The 21701-nt window shown below is 38.3% G+C and overlaps 1 protein-coding gene across 3 annotated transcripts in view; it reads left to right on the top strand.

Moving 5' to 3' along the window:
- TPR (translocated promoter region, nuclear basket protein) overlaps positions 1-21701 on the top strand; it is a 42571-nt gene that overhangs the window by 17168 nt on the left and 3702 nt on the right. Inside the window, exons 24-46 of one of the 3 annotated variants that reach the window (XM_031608486.2) lie at positions 405-521; positions 1322-1525; positions 1609-1793; positions 2217-2364; positions 2738-2875; positions 3562-3693; positions 4535-4665; positions 5002-5212; positions 5555-5701; positions 5864-6062; positions 6677-6882; positions 7577-7638; positions 8643-8851; positions 9141-9413; positions 10199-10341; positions 11188-11271; positions 12248-12448; positions 13803-13934; positions 16806-16896; positions 17348-17532; positions 18356-18424; positions 19236-19330; positions 20002-20108. In XM_031608486.2, coding sequence (XP_031464346.2) covers positions 405-521; positions 1322-1525; positions 1609-1793; positions 2217-2364; positions 2738-2875; positions 3562-3693; positions 4535-4665; positions 5002-5212; positions 5555-5701; positions 5864-6062; positions 6677-6882; positions 7577-7638; positions 8643-8851; positions 9141-9413; positions 10199-10341; positions 11188-11271; positions 12248-12448; positions 13803-13934; positions 16806-16896; positions 17348-17532; positions 18356-18424; positions 19236-19330; positions 20002-20108 — 3469 coding nt within the window. Of the gene's footprint in view, positions 1-404; positions 522-1321; positions 1526-1608; positions 1794-2216; positions 2365-2737; positions 2876-3561; positions 3694-4534; positions 4666-5001; positions 5213-5554; positions 5702-5863; positions 6063-6676; positions 6883-7576; positions 7639-8642; positions 8852-9140; positions 9414-10192; positions 10342-11187; positions 11272-12247; positions 12449-13802; positions 13935-16805; positions 16897-17347; positions 17533-18355; positions 18425-19235; positions 19331-20001; positions 20109-21701 lie in introns of all 3 variants that reach the window. The other 2 variants (XM_031608485.2, XM_031608484.2) reach the window with 2 other exon arrangements.

Genomic DNA, 21701 nt, shown 5'->3' with positions numbered 1-21701 from the left:
CTTTGAGAAAGGTTTCAGGTAATCTGTTTTGGAACATGAGCCAAAGCAGTATCTGTAGGATGCATTATCCTAAAACTAGAGTGACCTTTGTCTCTGTCTCTTATTTAGGCTCTAACTGGGCTGAAAAGAAACATAATGAATGCAGTTAGCACTGCTTAAAGCCAGACTCTGAAAGAACAGTATTGTTTTTCAGCTAAGAAAGAACTTTGAATGTTTATAAGACAAAGATGTGGGAGTGTTTCTTTTTATGTTTTAACTGTTATAAAATAATTATGCTTTGGCTTTAATTTATTCATAACTGCCTACAGTCAAAGCTGCATTCAATACTTAGTTAAATACTTTGCTACTTAGTCTATAAGTTTTTATTTGATTTTTTTTTTTTCTTCCCTCACTCATCACTATAGCTATCAGAACTAAAGAAGAGCCTGTCAACTTTGCAGTCAGAAGTTCAGGAGGCCCTTCAGAGAGCCAGTACAGCTCTAAATAATGAACAGCAAGCCAGACGTGACTGCCAGGAACAAGTATGTTTGTCATATTTGCCTATTTTAGCCAAAGGTAGTAAAATTAATGTTAGTTTTTCATTGTTTTTCTCTTGAACTCAGGGCATTTTTCAAGGTAATCCTGACAATTGTATTACAGAGAAATGAAAACAACTGTAAGAGCATTTTCTCTATTTTGTGAATATCTGCCTTCTTAACTCATCGTTTTACATTATCAAACGTGGTTTGTAAATTAAACTGACTTTGAGATAAAGTAATGCTGCAAGCACAGTTTTTGTCATTAAAAAAATGCAATGAATTCCAAGCTTTGATTTATTGTGTAAAAAATATATTAGCAGCATGTGATAAGATTAGTTGTTGTTTAATCCAAACCCAAAATTTATTACACAGTCTTTTCCATTTTTTTCACCTTATGTTATGACCACAGGCTGTCCTTAGCTTTTTATCCTCATGTACTAAATGTCTTTGCCCATTCACATGTAGAAATAACTGGCAGATGTTTTTATAAAAATTTCCATGTCTCATCTATGCAGAATCTATAGCAAGAGCATTGATTGTAGATTATCTACAAGAGATGTTTCTTCCACCGACCCTCTAAAAAGAAATGATTACACATTCTAACTTTTTAAGAAAAGAATAATTTCTTTAAGGGAGCCATTCTAAAAGTATCAATGTCTTTTACACTTAGGAATGATAAAAGGTTTTGGCCAGTGGTTTTGGTTTTGATCAGCCGTCACTAATTTTGTCTAGCATTTCAGAATCTCCAGGTACGTATCAAGCACAGCATTAAAGGTAACAGAATCTGTAATTGTTTTCTTTAGGCAAAAATGGCTTCTGAGGCTCAAAATAAATATGAACGGGAATTAATGCTTCATGCTGCTGATGTTGAGGCATTACAGGCTATTAAAGAACAAGTTGCCAAGAATACAGCAATAAAGCAGCAGCTTGAGGAAGCTGCACAGAAAGCTGAGTCTACATTGCTAGAATGCAAAGCCTCCTGGGAAGAGAGAGAGAGAATGATGAAGGTATGATCGTTTTTATGGTTGTAGCAAGTGTTTTCAGTTACCAGTCTACATGAACTTTAAATTACTGAATAATTTTGTCGTAGGATGAAGCTTCAACACTTGCATCCCGCTGTGAAGATTTGGAAAAACAAAATCGGTTATTACATGAACAACTGGAAAGTCTGAGTGACAAGATGGTGACCTCTATGAAAGAAGCCATGCCAGCTGCATTAAATGTTTCTCTCAATGAGGAAGGGAAATCTCAGGAACAAATTTTAGAAATTCTTAGGTAAATTCAGCTCTGAGCTCCTTCTGTTGGTGGTTTTAATTCAATTTCCAAAATAAATAGTTCAGTCTTGTTTTATATTTGAGAGACAATGTATAAAGCTTAAATATGTTTTTACTAGGTAGGAGATGGTTGTCCTATATCAGTAGCTAGTAAAGAGAATTTCTTTCTACTCCTAGAAAAACAGCGAAGTCAGTTTTGACAGGAAGCTAAAGTAAATTTTACAATATGTGACTAGCAGGAAAGATTCATAGAGATTTTGTCATAATTTTTTTCTTAATCTAAGTTTTTCTATGGTTTTTGTTTCAAATTTTCATCTTTTTTGATCAATTTCTATACTCTTACTTCTTTAGATAGAAGGTGCTTCTACTTAAAATGCTTTGCTTCATGTTTTCATTGACATGATGCCCTGTTCATCTTGTGTAGATTTATACGTCGAGAAAAGGAGATTGCAGAAACTAGATTTGAGGTGGCCCAGGTAGAAAGTCTGCGTTTTCGTCAGAGAGTGGAGCATCTGGAAAGAGAACTCCAGGAAGTGCAAGACAGTCTCAATGCAGAGAGAGAGAAGGTGCAGGTATGGTTCAGTATTAATGTTTATGATATCAGGAAATAGAGGGTTGCTCTCTATGTTCTGCTTTTTCTCATTGCTGCCTGTGCTCAAGAATTTTGGAAGAATCAGAACCTTCTAAATTGAGGTTGGTATCCAGCCAAATGGAGGTTTGTCCTGGCTCCTGTAAAGCACTGGCAATACCAAAAGCACGTAAATGGGGAAAATAAAGATCCTTTATCTGTTTTTTCCCAAACTTTTTTTCCTCAATGATGTTTACTTGTTCTGAATGTCTGTGTGAGATAACGAATTCCACAGTAGTTACATAAGTTAGTGTTATGCCTAGTCTCAGTGAGCATGTACAAGCAAAACAAATGATTGAGTTAAATATTTTCAAAAGGTAACAGCAAAAACCATTGCGCAACATGAAGAATTAATGAAGAAAACAGAAACCATGAATGTGCTGATAGAAACCAACAAGATGCTAAGAGAAGAGAAAGAGAGGCTAGAACAGGAGCTGCAACAAATGCAAGCAAAGGTTAGTACTGAGTTTCACATGTGTTTGCAGGCATTCAAGTTGGTGAGTTAACATTGGATATACTGTTAATTACTTAAATTGTTATTATTCTTTTACATCAAACTCGAATGAGGAGATATTCCATTTTGCATTTAAGGTGACATTGCTCCTCCTAGAATATTGCAGAGTCACAAGTTAAGTTTTCTTACGTGAGACTGAAAATCAGCATTTATCGGTGATGTTATAACAAGGATGTCATCAGCAGATAATGGCACAAAAATACATGCAAAGTAGGCCACAGTTTTATTGAGAATGTAAAAAGGAAATGTATAGATATGTCTTCCCATTTCTAAATACACATTGCTTTAATGGTATCCAGGGTAGTGTTGCTTGACTTCTAATACGCAGTAATTCCTATAGTGAAAGACAAAGTAATGGTTTTGAGATTGTGAAGCTATAACTATAATTGTTTTTCCTGTAGGATCATAGTCTACTCTCACTTTCTGTTACTTTTCCTGCCTCCAGCTGGCTACTGAGAGGCAGAGTTGGGAAAAAAAGCTTTATAATGACTTTCTTGGGGATGTTTTGTTTTTATCTATAGTCTTTTTGCTGTCTCTGTCTTTCTTATAGTCATTAAGCAAAGCCTATGATATTCCATTTTCTTGAGTCTCATAAGATTCAGTTTAATCTCCAACGGTGATTTTCAGGTACGCAAGCTTGAGGCAGACATTCTACCTCTACAAGAGTCTAATGCTGAACTGAGTGAGAAAAGTGGAATGTTGCAGGCAGAGAAAAAGCTTTTGGAAGAAGATGTCAAACGCTGGAAAACCCGAACACAGGTGGGAAATGCACATTTTAAGAAGTGTTTTGGAAGAGAAAGAAGAGGGAAGAAGTTCCAAAACATTTTTTAAAACAAAAGAACCCACACAAAACTATATAATTAAAGCAACAGAAAACTAGGAAATGTACTTAAATTTAAATCTGCATAAGCAATGTTTTATAGGTTCTAATTTGTAGGCAGACTAAATCAGAATGACAGAATCATAGGGTTTGGAAGGGATCCATCATTGAGTTCAGCTGCCCCAGCAAAAGCAGGTTTGCTGCAGTAGGTTTTACAGGAAACCATCCAGACAGGTCTTTAATGTCTCCAGAGAAGAAGTCTCCACAACCTCTCTGGGAGGCCTCTTCCTGTGTTCCAGTTAGTGCCCGTTGCCCCTTGTTCTGTTGCTGCGCACCACTGAAAAGAGCCTGGCCTCATCCACTTGACTTCCACGTTTTAGGTATTTTTAAACAGTGATCCCTGCTCCAGGTTGACAGTCTGAAATCGTTCAGCCTTTACTTGTATGGGCGATACTCTAAGCCCCTACTCATCCTTGTTACCCACCACTGGTCTCTCTCTAGAAGATCCTTGTTTGTTTCAAACCCTTAGTTTTGAAGTCCAGAACTGGACGCAGTACTCCAGATGTAGCTTCAGCAAGGCAGAGTAGAGGGAAAGGAGTAGCCTTCTTGGCTGTGAGAGCACAACTGCTGTCTCATGGCCAACCTGTTATCAACGAGGACACCCAGGTCCTTCTCTTCAGAGCTAACAAAATAATAGCTCTGTTTGAAAAGATTTCCTGAATGTATCTGTTTAATCATCTTGTGAAAACTTGATGCAGACTGTTTTTGTCAACCTTTCAGCATTTGTTGAGTCAACAGAAGGACACAGATCTTGAAGAATATCGGAAGCTACTTTCAGAGAAGGAGGCAAATACCAAGCGTATACAGCAAATGAGTGAAGAAACAGGCAGGCTTAAAGCTGAAATAGCCAGGTATTGTAAAAGTCAATCAGTAAAACGTTTGATGCAAAGCTTAATGTTTATAATAAAATTGCATATGGAATTGTAACTTCTTCACTGTTTCCATGTAATTATTAAACTTTTGTTTTTTTTAATGTAGCCTGATAACATACAAATGAAATAAGAATTGTTTTGGAAGATGTCTCATAGCTAAAGAGACTCTAAAATACATTAAACATTTGTACTGTAAAATCCTTGAGAACACAGTTCACTGTGGATGGTGCCTGCAGTATTGCATAAATGAGTGATATTGTAGTATATTATTTCAGACTTCTCACTTGCATCTCCTTTTTCGTTCTGGCTGTTTAGAACTAATGCATCCTTGACTACAAGCCAGAATCTTCTTCAGAACTTGAAGGATGAAGTAGCCAAAATAAGGACAGAGAAGGAAACTTTGCAGAAAGAACTAGATGTTAAAGTGGCTGATATACAGGAAAAAGTGAAAACTATAACACAGGTCAAGAAAATTGGGCGCAGATACAAGACTCAGTATGAGGAGCTGAAGGCACAGCATGATAAGGTAGATAAGATTTTGTTTGCAAAGAAATTCAGTTGTGTGTTTTCATGTAAAAGTCATTAGCTGGATTATACACTCCCTTAGTATGCTGTAACATGAGCACTTACTTGCAAAGGGAAAAGCAGAAGATTACATAGTTATGCTCTTAACTCAGAAACTGCTATTAGTTTGAATATCATTTAATACTTTGCTATGTTGTTAACACAACACTGGAGTACATTTGAATGCCTGTGTTTTACCCAGAACTTTTAAAATTATTGGTTTGCATGCAACAGCAACTTGTGAAAGTGAACACATTCTAACTGGACAGCACCATTCAATCTGATACCACTTGACATATTTCAGATGGTTGCCGAAGCAGCAACTCAGTCTTTCGTAGAGCAACAAGAAGAACAAGTTTCTGTCCAGGAAGTACAAGAATTGAAAGACTCTCTCAATCAGTCTGAAGTGAAGACAAAGACTTTGGAGAATCAGGTTGAAAATTTACAAAAGGTAAGAACAGAGCAAGGAATTTCAGAGGAATTTTACTCGAGTCTTAAATAAGTAACTGTGAAGACCATGATGATGGTGGTCTGTGTGCATGCACACATAGGTGTGTGTACACACAGAAACATTGTTTTCTGAAATAGCTCATTGTGGCCAATCTTTCTATAGACTATAACAGAAAAGGAAACTGAAGCAAGAAATCTTCAGGAGCAGGTATCACAGCTACAGTCAGAACTTGCTCGTTTTCGTCAAGATCTGCAAGAGAAGACTACACAGGAGGAACAGCTTAGGCAACAAATCTCTGAGAAGGAAGAGAAAACTAGGAAAACCTTTCTCGCAGCCAAGCAGAAAATTGCGCAGTTAGCTGGTATTAATTTTTTTTCTGTTAAGGTGTCGTCTTCGGTTTGGGTTTTTGAATATTCCTCTGGGGAAGTATTCGGACAGTATTCTTAACAGTATTTTTTACATCAGATGTCTTAAAATTGTTCTAAGATTGAGAAATTTTAGTTCCTTAAGGAGATGGTGCAGGTACATAACTATTGTACATTTGGGGAATCAAAATTTTGCCTAATTTTGGCCAGCCAATTTTTTGATTCTCTTGTTGATTACAGCACATGGACTCTCCTAAAGACTTCAGTAATTCTCCCCTTGTCTCCTCAGAATTTACAGGTGCAAAATATCCCGCTTCCTCTATTTTAAATAGATATTGAGAGGAATTATTGTGCAAGAACGTGCTTAAAACATCTTGTTTGCTTATTTATTTTTTGGATATATTTTTATATTCAATTTTTTATTTAATTGCAATTAAATGAATGACATGCAGAAGTTAAAATTGTCTTGAAGAGCCTCCTCCTAAAGCTTAACATTTTTAGGATTTCAAAATTATTCAGTCGTCTTATAAAATCAAATGGGCATTCAGCATGCAGAGACCTAGTATGCAATTTTACAGTAGCAAAGCTGGATCCTTTCCTATTAAATTAGGTACAAAAGAACAGCTAACTAAAGAAAATGAAGAGTGGAAGCAGAAGAGCAATTCATTAGAAGAACAGAAGACTGAATTGGAAGTACGGATGAGTGCACTCAAGTCACAGTATGAAGGTCGAATCTGCCGTCTGGAAAGAGAGCTTAGAGAGCAGCAGGAGCGACACCATGAACAGCGAGATGAGCCAGCAGAATCTACAAATAAGGTACAGAATCTGTCTAGATAGCTGCATGAGAACAAGTTAGCCTTTTTATGTGTCTTGTACTGAAATACAGCAGCTTTCAGCACTAGCACTGTTGTACAGCTTGGTTTGTTTTTTTAATGTATTCATATGGGAGAACTTTAGCTGAAGGCTGGTTTATCTAATAGTAAACAGTAGATGAAAATTCTTCTTAATAAATAAATAGCAGTGAACCTAGCAAACTGCACTACTCAAGTTCCATTATCCCAGACTTGTGGTTTTGGAGATATGTAAGCTGGCTTTAGTAAGGATTTGGGACTTAATTTAAAACTTGTTTCCTGCCAGTGTCAACATACCCAGAGCTGGCAAGCATATAGTTATATTGATCAAAGGGGATTAGCTGATAAGTTGTTTTCACTATGCTTTTTATATTTTTGTATGTATGTTCAGCTATTATTAGCAGTATTTTATGTCTCAACAGCTTCAAAAAATAGCTGAAAACATTTAAGAAATTACTGAATTGGTTCGCATACTTGGTATTACTGTGATGTTTTTGGGAGAACTTTTGATTAATCATAGAGTCTGATTAGGCACACTAACAAAGATGTTCTTAAAAACAATTGTTAATGGAAAGATTTGTCCACTGAAGTATTCTACCAACTTGCCTACTCTGTTTTGTATTTTATATGCTTTATATCTTTTGTTTCTTACTTCATAGGTTCCAGAGCAGCAGAGGCAAATTTCACTCAAGTCTACTCCAGCTTCAGGTGAAAGAGGAATGTGAGTTAAAGGGCTTGGGGTTTTCTGCAGAGTTTCTGCTGTTGGGTTTTTTTGTTTTTATCTTCATTTAGTTGCTTTTTTTTTTTTTTTTTTTTTTTTTTTTTAAGAAAACAATTGGCTTTTTCCAAGTTTTCTTAACCAGCTTTAAAATACTGATTGTCATATGTTCTTCCTGTTTTCTTAGACCCATTTAGTCATTAATCAATAAAGCTTTCCAAGTGTGAATTGTCGTGTAACTACCAGGGACAAGATATTTGTAGAACACTAAGGCTGACAAATTCTTCAAAAATACTTGAAGATTCATAAAGTTGTACAATTTTGGTTATTACCTTTACCCTATTTGTAGGAGTGGAGGGTGAGATGGGAAAAGTTCCTTGTGCAATGAGCTCAGACATGAGAAATGGACTAAGTTGATCGTAACTAGCAGATAAAATTGTCAAATGAAACAGCAACCAAGCTCCAAAATGCTTAATATTATCATTTTACTAAGTTTAGTGAATTGAATCCCTTTTAATTTTTATTATATCATACATTTAAACTAAGACTCCGATCTTCAAAAATGCCTTGTAAAATTTGACTGATCCCCATGTCAGTCAAGAGATTATATTGTTCTGTATTTAGTGAACCAGTTAGTTTTAATATAAACTGTATTACCTTAACAAAGAACGAGTGCAGCTAACATTATTAGCTGTGCTTGTCCTTTTGATCTGCTTATAGATTGCTCACAGATTGTTAGTAGATTACCCTTGAAGAAGCCTGTCAATCCTCTAAGCTGGACAGGATGTTACTGATGGGATGGTGGGCCTGTTTGTTTGTTTTTTCCTTTTTTTTTTTTCATTAACATATAAGCAAATTTTGCAAGACAGCTTGTTATGTCCTGTCAGGTTTTCAAATTCAAAGTCTTTAAAAATGAATATTTCAGAATATGGTAATATATTTAAATTCAGTATTTTTAGAATTTGCTTTCTGTGCTTCTATGATGAATCCAATATCTTGTTTTTCAGTGCTAGCACTTCAGATCCACCAACAGCAAATATTAAGCCAACGCCTGTTGTGTCAACTCCAAGTAAAGTGACTGCTGCTGCTATAGCTGGGAATAAATCTACTCCAAGAGCTAGTATCCGTCCAATGGTTACTCCTGCTACGGTCACTAATCCTACCACTACTCCAACAGCCACAGTTATGCCTACAACGCAAGTGGAGACTCAGGAAGGTGAGCATTTTAGTAGTACTGCGATCTACAGCAGCCATAAATGCTGTTTTTTCCTTGAAGTCTCACTAGATGTTTGAGGTACTTTCATTGTTACCATGTCTCTTTAAATACTGCTCTCTTATGAACACTTTTGTTGCCACATAGTTCTCAATTCCTCATCTGAGCATGGATAGAAGCAGTGTTAACTGAATCTGAGAAACATTTCATATTCAGGACGTTCTGAAATTGAGAATGTGAACCTCACTAAATTATATGATGACAGTTGAATGTACTACTGTTTGCCTTTCAGCTATGCAATCAGAAGGACCTGTGGAGCATGTTCCTGTCTTTGGAAGCACTAGTGGCTCTGTGCGTTCCACCAGTCCTAATGTTCAGACATCTCTCTCTCAGCCCATCTTGACTGTTCAGCAGCAGACTCAAGCAACTGCTTTTGTGCAGCCCACTCAGCAAAGTCATCCTCAGATTGAGCCTGCTAATCAGGAGCCATCCCCTACCATTGTAGAAGTTGTACAGAGCTCTCAAATAGAGAGGCCGTCCACTTCTACAGCAGTGTTTGGCACAGGTTGGTTTCATTTTATTGGCCTACCTTCTTGAACAGTTCCTTTGAAGTAGCTCCGTTGTCAAACCGGGCCTAACTTCAGACAAGGCACTCTTTTTTTTTTTTTTCCCTTATTATATAGCACGTTCTGCACAATCTCTTTGAGTGGACTTCTTTCATAAACTTTCATAAACCTTCAGAAGAGCTACCCTTGAAATGCTATTGTCATGACATTCCTTAAATAGGGATTAAAACTCATGTGTATCTATCCATAGCAGTCTTGGGGTTTGATACATTAAACTTTTTTGCTCCTGTTTCCACAGTAGCTTTGTTGCAAGGTTAATTTTAGGGTTCCTGAGTAAACTACTTAAGTTGGAATTTGAGATATAGAGAACACTAAAACTACTCTGTGTAGTGCATTGTTTTACGTCTGTTTGCCACACATAGTATGGAACTCAGTTATTTCCCCAAAAACACTTTTGTAAACAGCTTTTTTGTTTTTCAGTACATACTCTGTTAGTTCTTAGGTGCACTTTTCAGAAGCAAAGATGTGGTAAAAAGTATTTTAGTTGTAACCCTGGGAATCTTACATTGGAGTCCAGTTAGAGAATATGGATCCAAGAACATAAGATTTGTAATGTAGCATACTGATGTTTTCTTTGTCCTAAAAGATAACAAAACAGTTCCAATTCTGTTATTCAGAGCAGAAAAAGTTGGTTTTACAGAGTAAAATACCAAACCTTACAGTTTTCTGCTTTGTACATTTATATTCTCCTGCAAATAACTGAGAGTTTTTTTCTAAGTTTCAGCTACCCCAAGTTCTTCACTGTCTAAACGTCCACGAGAGGAAGAGGAAGATAACACTGTAGAAAACTCGGACCAAATTTCAGAGGAAACAGTGGATGTACCTCTTCCAAAGAAACTGAGAAGCATACAGAGGGTTGGACCTGAGGTTTGTAAGAACATAAAAATGTTGCTAGTACATTGCTGCTTTGGTTGATTTCTAATGGGAAGAGGAAGTACAGTACTTCAGAGTTAAGTCAGTTAATTTTAAATGTGAGTCTTGAATCTATCAGATAAGAAGCATGTTTGGGTGCCTTAAAAGGCAGAGGTTGTCCCAGCTACAGTGGCTAGCACAAATTGTAGTGAACTGGAGCATGGGTGGGGAGCGAGAGAGCCATAGCCTAGCAAGTGAAGAGGAAGAAGTTAACACATTTTTAGATGTGGTCTGAAAGATCATTATCTACTCATTGTGGAAGAAAATAGTGTGCTTGAGGAGATGCCAGAGAAGCAAAGACAAAGTGCTTTGTTGAAAAGCATAGAGACAATGCATATGAAATGTTGGTGTGAGGGAACCAGGAATCGTGAAAAAATAGAATGAGCTTGAGACTCCTCACAGCAGCCAATTTCTGAAAAATGTAAAGGAATAAAGACACTTCATTAGCAATGCAGGATAGGGGTGGCGCATAACATAGAAGGGCAAGATTCTAATGAGATTATCACTTAATTAGCCGAGATGATAGGGACTGAATAGGAAACTAAGGATTTTGTTTGGTTCTAGGTAGATCTAGGGACACTGAAGAGAGTCAGTCCAGTGAACCAGAACGAGAAGATGGTATTTCAGGACAGAGAAATCAGAGGTGCTAGATAAAAACAAAACTAAGGAATAGTAGCAAAAGGAGAAAAAATGTTACCCATAATCTCTGTGGGAAAAGGAATAGAAAAGAAGTCTAACATGCTAGAGAATCAGATTTTTAGGATTAACAGTATGTCTTAAGAAAAGTATATGGTCTTTCAGGAGGAAGTGACAGCAGAAGAAAGCACTGATGGTGAAGTAGAAGCTCAAACATACAATCAAGACTCACAGGACTCTATTGGAGAAGTAAGCATATTTGAAAAGAAAAAAAATCATAGTTTCAGCAAAAAAAAAAATGGTTTTTTTTTTTTTTTTTTTTTTTACTATTATGTCATACAATGCTTTTGAAAAAGGACTCGCAAATCAGATCCTTCAGAATGTCAGTGGAAAACAGTTCTAACCACTTGAAGTTTAAACTTGCTGTCTTTAAGAATAGATACTCTATTAATTGCACTCTATGTGCAGCTATATAAGTGACAGTGAGAATGTTAAGGAGACTTTACAATTTTGAAATGCAATTTAATATGACATTTTAGAAATCCTATCTTTAGCCCCAGGGCTGTGTAGTGAAGCTGAGACATAGAGGTTAAATGTATCACAGTATGAAAACAGATTTGGAGTTTACATTTCTTTATTTACTTCTTTGCTTTCTGGCTTTAGTTTTAAAGAAATATTTGACGTGTCCTTGGATCATTGTATAATAAACAAAGGAAAAAAAAGTTGCTTTTATTCTAGTTCTGTAAAATGCATGCTACAGCTGTGTTAGGAATGCTAAATATAAGTGAAAAGCAGGTATTTAAACTTCTTTATCTTTAGATACAAGCACATGGTAATTCTCTAACTTAGCTTAGTCCCTTGTAGAGTTGTGAAATCTATTTTCTTTAAGCAGTGGTAAGTACTCTTAAGTCAGGCATTTTCCCTCATATCCTTTATATATTTAGAAGACGTGATAGATGTTTAGCAATAAATGCTTTTTATGGCTGTGTTTTCAAATACATCCTATATGAACACAATGCACTTAGTGATGGCCCCACATCCCAAATCAGAGTTGGAAGTGAAGGTCGAAATACTTGTGTTGTTCAACAGGTCTTCTATTTTACTGAGCTTAGAAGTGAAAGCAGGGAACTCCTAGAAATACAGAGGACACTTTTGAGATGAGCACTTTAAAGAATATGTACGCTGCATTTGATTTCCTTTTGTAATTTACTTTTATCTTCTACAGGGTGTTACACAGGGAGAGTATGCTCCCATGGAGGATAGTGAAGAAACTTCTCAGTCTATCCCAATAGATCTTGGGCCTCTTCAGTCAGATCAACAAAATACTACTTCATCTCAGGATGGTCAGTCCAAGAGAGATGATGTCATTGTGATTGATAGTGATGATGAAGATGATGATGATGATGAAAATGAAGGCGAACAGGAAGTATGTATATTGAGGAATTAATTCTATTTAGGAATTATTGTACTTACCTTTTCTGTCTTTGATCAACTGTAAAGCTAATCTTGCACAACTAATTTAATCAAAAATATCCTTCTTTTTTTGTGTGTAACTGTTGTCTGTGTTTCTGTTGCCTGGATGTTTAGTGTTTTAAAGACTCTTGTTAATTTCACCTGTTGTTTTTGGTTCTTTTTTTGTTGTTTTTTTTTTTAAGTTTAAAAAATCTACAATGGCTCTGAGTTCCACGAGGTAATCTTTGTTTTGCCTAGCCAGCCCTGTGCAGCCTTTGTTTCACTTATGTCAAATTGGAGTTGTCTGTTCATACACTCTTAACAAATGGCTTTTAAAAAGTAACAAAATGGTTATGGACCTCAGTGGCTTCAAAAGCAGATTTCCAGAGGATCTTACTAATCAGTTTCTTGAGCTGTCTAGAGTCTGCTCCCCCAACATCCAGGGTAGTAGCTTTACTGCTAGTTCTTATTGTATGAGACAAAGATTTATGTGCACAGTGGCCAAGACAGTCACAGAGTATTACTTCACTCACAAGTCCATCTCTATTCACAAAGAAGAGATCAAGGAGCATACTTTTCAAGTCAGCTCCCTTAGTCCATCTATCACAAATTATTTTCATTGTGCTTCAGGAATTTCCTGAACTTGTTCATGATAGACTTGGTTAACATCTGGGAAGTTGAAGTAACTTATAAGAACAAAGGCAACTAATTTAGAGATTTCCTTTAATTCCTTATAGAATAATGCATCAGCACTGTCATCCTGACTGGGTGATCTGTAGTAGACTTGTACAATCTCTGCTTTATTATCTCTCTAATCTGGGCTGGAAACTCTCAACCATGTTGTCCCCAGCTTGAAGTGCTTTACAGTCCAACCACTCCTTTTCATACAGTGCTGCCCTCTATGTCACCTGCCCTACTTGTCTGTCTTGTAGAGTCTATACTGTCCATCACAATATACTGCTTATAGGACTCTTCCCACCAAGTCTCTTTTTCTCCCCCAAGTTGATTCTGTTTTGCCTGTGGCTGTAGATGGTAAGCTATCTCCCCATCTTTATCTTGCTCCTCAAATTTTTCCATCTTGTTTTGTCCATCTGCCTTGTTGAAGAGAGGGAGTGAGAGCAGCTGGTGGATGTCTGGCATCCCGCCAGTCATCAGAAAATACATACAACCAGTCTACAAATGATAAATGCTGAAAATCTTCAGATAGAGGAGTTCCACAAGCAAAGGTGGTCTCTGTATGTGAAGCAAGTGAAGTTTACCACTTCCCTATATGAAGTGTTCCCACTGTTTCAGCGTTTCTGTAAGGTGTTTTTATGGTACTATCACAGGATTATGAAGATGAGGAAGAGGAAGATGAAGATGATGATGAAGACACAGGGATGGGAGACGAAGGTGATGACAGTAATGAAGGAACTGGTAGTGCTGATGGTAATGATGGGTATGAAGCAGATGATGCTGAGGTGAGATTTGCACTTTTTTATAGTTCGTTAAAGCACTTGGAATAAATTGCCATTGTAATGCAACTGTAAAGATTTGAATATTTGAAAATCGTAGTGTGAATTTCTCCCAGAAAATTGAGGCTATATAGTAGATGATGATGATGATTTCTCTTAGAACTGGTCTTTTCTCAGGAAAAAGGTCAGCTTTGAATATATAAAAGAACTGAATGAAAATGTAAAACATAAGACACAGCATCAATTACTATGGATGCGAAGTTAATAAGGCAGTATTTCATTGTCATTAAGTGATGATGACTATTGCATTCACATTTGTGTATGCAGATATGCAAAATTTTTAACATTTCTTACAGTTGTGTTCATTTAGTCTAGGAGGTTTCTGGAGTATATGGAGGATAACTTTCTGATGCAGCTGGTGAGAGACCCTATGAGAAGAGCTGCCCTGTTAACCTGCAGTTCACAAACAGAGAAGGTCTGGAGATGTGGAGGTCAGGGGCTGTCTTGGACAGAGTGACCATGAAATGGTAGAGTTCTCGATTCTTGGTGGAGCCAGAAGGGGGAGCAGCAAAACTGCTAGCTTGGATTTCTGGAGGGTGGACTTTGAATTGTTCAGAAGACTAGTAGTGGGAGTCCTCTGGGATTCAGTCTTAGAGAGCAAAGGAGTCCAAGATGGCTGGTTGCTCTTCAAGAAGGAAGGCTTAAAGGCGCAGGAGCTGACTGTCCCCGTAAGTCGCAAAATAAGCCAGCAGGGAGGAAGACCAGCATGGATGAATAGGGAGCTATTCTTGAGGCTCCGGGAGAAAAAGAGAATCTACCTCCTGTGGAAGAAGGGACGGGTGACTCAGAAAGAGTACAGAGAAGCTGTTAAGAAGTGTAGAGAGAAAATCAGAAAGGCAAGAGCCCAGCTTGAACTCAACCTGGCCACTGGAGTAAAAAGGAACAAGAAACTCTTTTACAAATATATCGACAGTAAGAGGACAACTAAGGAGAATCTCCATTCTTTACTGGATGAGGCTAGGAATGTGACCACTCATGGATAAGGAAAAGGCAGAGGTTCTGAATGCTTCTTTACATCTGTCTTTAAAGGTCACACCAGTTATCCTCAGGGTACTCCACTCTCTGACCTGGTAGTCTCGGCTGGGGAGAAGACTGAACCCCCCACAATTCAGGAGGATGCAGTCAGAGGCCTACTATTCCAACTGGACTGCCACAAGTCCATCGGGCTATATGAGATTCACCAGAGAGTGCTGAGGGAACAGGTGGAGGTGATAGCCAAACCGCTCGCCATTATCTATCAGTGCTCCTTGTTGACTGGTGAGGTCCCAGAAGACTGGAGGCTTGCCAATGTGACTCCCATCTATGAGAAGGGTTGTAAGGAAGATCCGGGGAACAACAGGCCTGTTAGCCTGACCTTGGTGCCAGGGAAGGTTATGGAGCAGATTGTCTTGAGGGAGATCACATGGCATGTGTGGGACAACTGGGGGATCAGGCCTAGCCAGCATGGGTTCATGAAGGGCAGGTCCTGCTTCACCAACCTGATCTCCTTCTAGAATCTAGTGACCCATCTGGTAGATGAGGGAAAGGCTGTTGATGTAGTCTACCTAGACTTCAGTAAGGCCTTTGACACTGTCTCCCACAGCATTCTTCTGCAGAAGCTGGCAGTCCGTGGCTTGGACAGGTACGCTCTTGGCTGGATGAGGAACTGGCTGGAGGGCTGTGTCCAGAGAGTGGTGGTGAATGGAGCTAAATGCAGCTGGCGACCGGTTACAAGTGGTGTTCCCCAGGGGTTGGTGCTGGGGCCTGTCCTCTTCAATATCTTTATTGATGACCTGGATGAGGGCATCGAGTGCACTCTCAGTAAGTTTGCAGATGATACCAAGTTGGCTGGAAGTGTCGATCTGCCAGGAGGTAGTGAGGCCCTACGGACGGATCTGGAGAGGCTGGAGAGCTGGGCTGAAGCCAATGGGATGAGGTTCAAATGCCGTGTCCTGCACTTTGGCCACAATAACCCCAGGAAATGCTACAGGCTTGGGGTGGAGTGGCTGGAAGACTGTATAGAGAAAATGGATCTGGGGGAATTGATTGATGCTTAGCTAAACATGAGCCAGGAGTGTGCCCAGGTGGCCAAGAAGGCCAGTGACATCCTGGCTTGCATCAGAAACGGTGTTGCCAGCAGAAGCAGGGAAGTGATTGTCCCCCTGTACTCAGCTCTGGTGAGGCTGCAGCTTGAGTACTGTGTCCAGTTTTGGGCCCCTCACTGCATTGAGGCCCTGGAGTGGGTTCAAAGAAGGGCGACAAAGCTAGTGAGGGGTCTGGAGCACAGGCGTTATGAGGAGCAGCTGAGAAAGCTGGGATTGTTCAGTCTGGAGAAGAGGAGGCTCAGGGGAGACTATTGCTTTCTACCTGAAGGGAGGCTGTAGTGAGTTGGGGGTCGGCCTCTACTCTTGTGTAACTGGTGATAGGACTAGAGGGAATGGCTTCGAGCTGCGCCAGGGGAGATTTAGGCTGGATGTTAGGAAATACTGCTTTTCTGGAAGAATGGTCAGACAGTGGAATGTGCTGCTCAGGAAGGTGGTGGAGTCACCAACCCTGGAGGTGTTCAAGGAAAGTTTGGATTTTGTATTGGAGGATATGGTTTAGTGAGAACTATTGGTGATAGGTGGGTGGTTGGACTGGATGATCTTTTAGGTCTTTTCCAACCTCAGTGTTTCTGTGATTCTGTGATTTAGATAATTTTGTAGAAATTTACAGAAATAACTTGAAGATTTTTTCATATATGTTTCTTTACTTTCCGAATACTTTTACACTGCTTATATAGTCTTTTTTACAGCTAGTAGGTGTTTGGTGCTAAACCATTATGTCTGTGGATTTTAGGGTGCTGACGGTACCGATCCTGGAACAGAAACTGAGGAAAGCATGGGAGGAGGTGAAAGCAACCAGAGGGCAGCAGATTCTCAAAATAGCTGTACGGTTAATTCTTGCTTCTTCAAAATCTGTCTGTAAAGGAAAAAACATAAGTGATTTTGCATGTGTTTAAAAAGTTAATATAATGTAAAACAATGTAACATAAAATGTGGATTATTTTGAAGTGGTCTCTTCTAGATATATTCTACTTTCCTTTGAAAACACAGTAGACTTAGTTTGCTATAGAAGCTGTTGATGATGTTTCAAAAGATGAACCTCCTCCATGTGAATCACTGCTTGAATAATCAGTGGTTTGTTTCAGTGCTGGTGGTGACTTAGCTGACATAAATCCTCTTTGAAATGACTTTAAATAATACTGAGCAGTCTCCACTTACACAAGAGTAAAAAATGCCTGTTCAAATGTGGTAGCAGAATTTGAAGACTTAATATCTTCAACTCAGAAAAATGTTGGATGGCATAAATTTAATGCTCTGAATTTCCATATTTTTTAGGTGAAGGAAGTACAAGTGCAGCAGAGTCCACTTTTCCTCATGAAAGTTCTAGAGAACAGCAGCCATCATCTGCCTCAGAGAGACAGGCCCCTCGGCCACCACAGTCACCACGTAGACCACCACATCCATTGCCTCCACGATTGACTATTCACGCTCCTCCTCAAGAGCTAGGTCCCCCAGTCCAGGTATAAAATAGTTCAGAAGGACCTTTTTAAAATGTTTTTTTTTTTTAACTTAACTTAAGTCTGAGCACTCTGCAAATTGTAAAAATTGATCATATCTATTTAGCATCCTGAAAATGGAAACTGGGCAAGGTGATTTAACATTTGTCATTCTGCAGATTATGGCTGGAGAAGGAATATTGAAAGCAGAAGAGTACTCATCATGGATTTGTATCTTGAAGTGATTATACCAACGTTATTTGTTAATGCAGAAAAAACCCTCTTCTTGAACAGGCTGTATTTCAGATTGCTAGGATTTTTATTAGTCTCTGCCCCTATACAGATTGGGCAAAGGAATGTCCGTATTCATTATCTAAGCTAAAATTTTCACCTTCAGTATTTGACTGATGATTTGCTTTGATGTAAGCATAAATTTATTAAATGAAAACATCTCAACATAAATTTTGCTAAAAAAAAATGTAATGGCTACGAAATTATGCTTTACTGTTAACTTGTTGTGAGGCTTGTGACCATTATATTTTTGCATCCAAGTTTTCTGTCCTCAGTAGAAAGTTGAATGAAACAGTAATAGTGTGTATCCAAGATTTATATCTGTGTGTTTCTCTTTTGTGGTTAGGCCAGGCAGCAGATGTGAGATGCTGGCTATTTGCTGCTGTAATCTGTTTAAAGAGATATGATGCTGTATTGGGCAGTGTTGTATACTGAAATATAATTTTATACTATTACCGATGTAGCTGCTATTCTTTACTGATTGAATAACTCTGTGCTATTAGAATTCTAGAGAAGCATTCACACTTGTTTTGTTTTTTTTTTTTTTGCTGTAAAGCGAATCCAGATGACTCGAAGACAGTCAGTGGGACGTGGACTTCAGCTAACTCCTGGTATAGGTGGAATGGTAAGTACATGAAAGTCTACTACTAAAATCCTGTGTTGAGGATATATTTGTAATTCTTTAGTTTTATTTTGGTGAGCTTTGTTTTGTTTTGTTTTCTTTTAAGAAGTCTAGCTACTGAAGTCAGGGATGGCATGACTTCTGTAGCCTTGCAGGTAACATCTTAGTGCCGTTAATTTCTGCATTAATGGAAAACAAACTTGAGAAAAGTCCAAGAAAGCAGAAACTTTTCTTAAAGTTGAACTTATTTTGTCCAAGTCATTTTTAATTACTTACTTTTAGAGTCAGTCTTTTACAGTTAATGTATTATTGAAAGAAGTAGTTTTCAGTCTCTCACTAAAGGAGCAGGGCAATTAATGTATGTTCTCCAGAGATGAAGAGAACGCTGTATTTAGGATATGAGAAGGAGGAAGATGAGATGTCTGGCTTTGTAGGTAATGTAAGAGCAAAGGATACAAATCCATAGAAAACAGATGATTTGATTCATGTTGTGAAGAATCCCATATATTAGGTTATGTTACAACAATCCAAACTAAGACAGGTCATTTCTATCTTTTTATGAATGAGTCACCTGAAGATTTATTTGTAGTCAACAGGGAGATGTGACACATCAACATAGTATTCTCATGCAGTAGGTGTCACCCGTTAGCGCAATCTGTATAACTAGCTCAGATTCAGACATCTGAAATTACGCATTTCAGATGTTAAGTCTGGTGTTGGTTTTGGGGTTTTTTGCTCAACAGTATGTTTTATTTGACTAGATAGGAACTGGAAATACATTGTGGGCTTTCAGTTCAGCCTCTTTTTTTTCCAGCAGCAGCACTTCTTTGATGATGAGGACAGAACAGTTCCGAGCACACCAACTCTAGTAGTTCCACACCGTACAGATGGATTTGCTGAAGCAATTCAGTAAGTAGTAATTTAAAAATAAAAGAGTAGTTTTTTGGTGTCTGCATTTTTTTCCCTTAGTGGAATGAAAATAAATGAAATGAACTTGTGATTGGAGTGACATGCTAAGTAGTATAGACATATATTACATTTGCAGTTAAGCAGATATTAAACTCTGTATTGCGAAAGTTAGCAACAAATTAGGAAAGAGGTCATCTACACTGTATGGCAGCATGTTGACCCAAGAAGGAGGAGATGTGCATAAAATAAGGATCTTTTATTTATTTCTTTCAGTCCGTGTGCTAATATTTTAACAATTAGTAGCAACTGGATAGATTTGTGATATTTGTGCTACTGACTATCTCAGGTTCTAGTTTTGAGATGGTTCTGCATGTTCAGTTATCCATGTAAAATTGCGAGGATTCATAGCATGAGTAAGCAAAGAATATTCCATTCATATTCAATATTCCGTTCCATTCCTGTATTGCTTACAGGTGTAATCCAGATAAGTTTGAGAAACTCATCGCTATTGAATTACTAGTACTTTAGCTGTTTTTTATGGTTATTACTGATTAATTTTGTCTCATGTAAGTTATTCTCTTGTAATGTTTAGAAAGTTTTGTTGTTTTTTTTGTCCCTGTCTCCCTGTATTTGGAAAAATCGCAGAATTATTTAAATCTTTATTCTGATAGTTCCCCTCAGGTAGCTGGAGTTCCTCGATTCCGATTTGGACCCCCTGAAGATATGCCACAAACTAGTTCAAGTCACTCTGACCTTGGTCAGCTTGCTTCACAAGGAGGTAAGTCATTTCTGTGCTTCTGTCTACTTTTCCATGGTTGTTTGAGTACAGAAGGAATAATAATTCATTCATAGAAAGGCAGTTCTATTTTGGGTACTTGCAGCTTCTCTGTCAGCAGACAGACTAGTGGAAAATGGGAAAGTGTTTCCTTCAAGGTTCTATACTTCTATTTTTAATATGATTTTAAAAGTAGAAAGCTTCTGTGGGTGAGAAAGACAGCTTCTGAAGTGAAGAATCATAGCTGCAGTTTTATGCAGATTGACTGCTAGGTGCATAAAGCTTAATTTAAGGAGGATTGAAGGGGTGCCTTTTTTTTTTCTTTTAGTTTTCCTATTGATAATAGCTTTTCTGTAGTAAATTTGTGTAACTGTTTGTAGAACTGAGAGTTGGATTCTACCCCAAATCTGAACTATATCTGTAAGAGCAGTGTCTGAATGCTCCTTGAGCTCCGGCAGCTTGAGGCCATGCCTGCTGTCCTCTAGTGCAGGGTCTTTTCCTAATGCACAACCTGATGCTCCTCTGGCACATCCACATGCTGTTCCCTTAGGTTCTCTTGCTGTCATGAGAGAGCAGAGATCAGAGGGAGCTGCAGGCTGCCATGAAGCCTCCTCTTAGCGTCCTAGGTTGAACAAACCTAGGGACCTCAGCTCCACATATCTTGCTCCCAAGATTCATTCCCATTTCCCTGCTTTGGATGTCCTCTGATAGTTTTATGTCCTTCTTACTTTGTAGCACTCAAACCCACACACAGTGCTTGAGGTAAAGCAGTGCCAGGCAGAGCAGGGTGGTCCCTTACCTCACCCAGCTAGCAGTTCTGGGCCTTATGCACCCAGTGCACACTGCTGGCTCAGATTCAACTTGCTGCCAGCCATAACCCCCAGATCCCTTTTCACAGGGCTGCTCACCAGCCTCTTGTCCCTCTGTTTGTACGTACAGCAAGGTTGTCCCATCCTACATGAGGCTGTTAAACTCCATGCAGTTGTTGATTGCCTTCCAGTTTGTCAAAATCTCTCTTCAGTCCTGCTCTACCCTCAAAGGAGTCAACACATCCTCTTAAGTTAATATAATCTGTGAACTTACTTAGTATGCATTTGAGTCCTGCATCTAGATCGCGTATAAAAACATTAAAGGAAACTTTCCCTAAAGTGGAGTATATCCTACTAGTGACCAACCATCAGCCTGATGCAGTTCATCTGCTATAACCCTTTGATCCGAATTCATCACCCAGTTGTTCACATACTTGTCTAGCTGTATTCTGGACACTTTGTCCAGATGGATATAAATAAGAGAAGAAAATAGCAATTAAAAAGAAATTTTCAGGGTATATCCTTACTTGCTAAGAGAAGATCAGACAGTCTGTCTGTATTGTCTTCGCTGTTGTCCTGACTTGGTACCTTTCTTTTGCATCCTTGTCAGCATGGAACAGTATACTGTTCTTTGAAGAAAGGTCAGTGCAAAATAATAGCATAGAAGAAATGGCTAAAGTGAAGTGAGTGGTAGTATTTTTATCAAGTTGCTACCTTTTAAGAAATTTTAATTAGCTGTGGCAGTAAGACAAAACCACTTGCAGTAACATATCTCCATATTTAAATG

This window comes from Phasianus colchicus, chromosome 9, assembly GCF_987193195.1.
Source record: "Phasianus colchicus chromosome 9, bPhaCol1.hap1.1, whole genome shotgun sequence".
Lineage (NCBI taxonomy): Eukaryota > Metazoa > Chordata > Aves > Galliformes > Phasianidae > Phasianus > Phasianus colchicus.
This window is presented reverse-complemented; position numbering and strand designations above follow the sequence as displayed.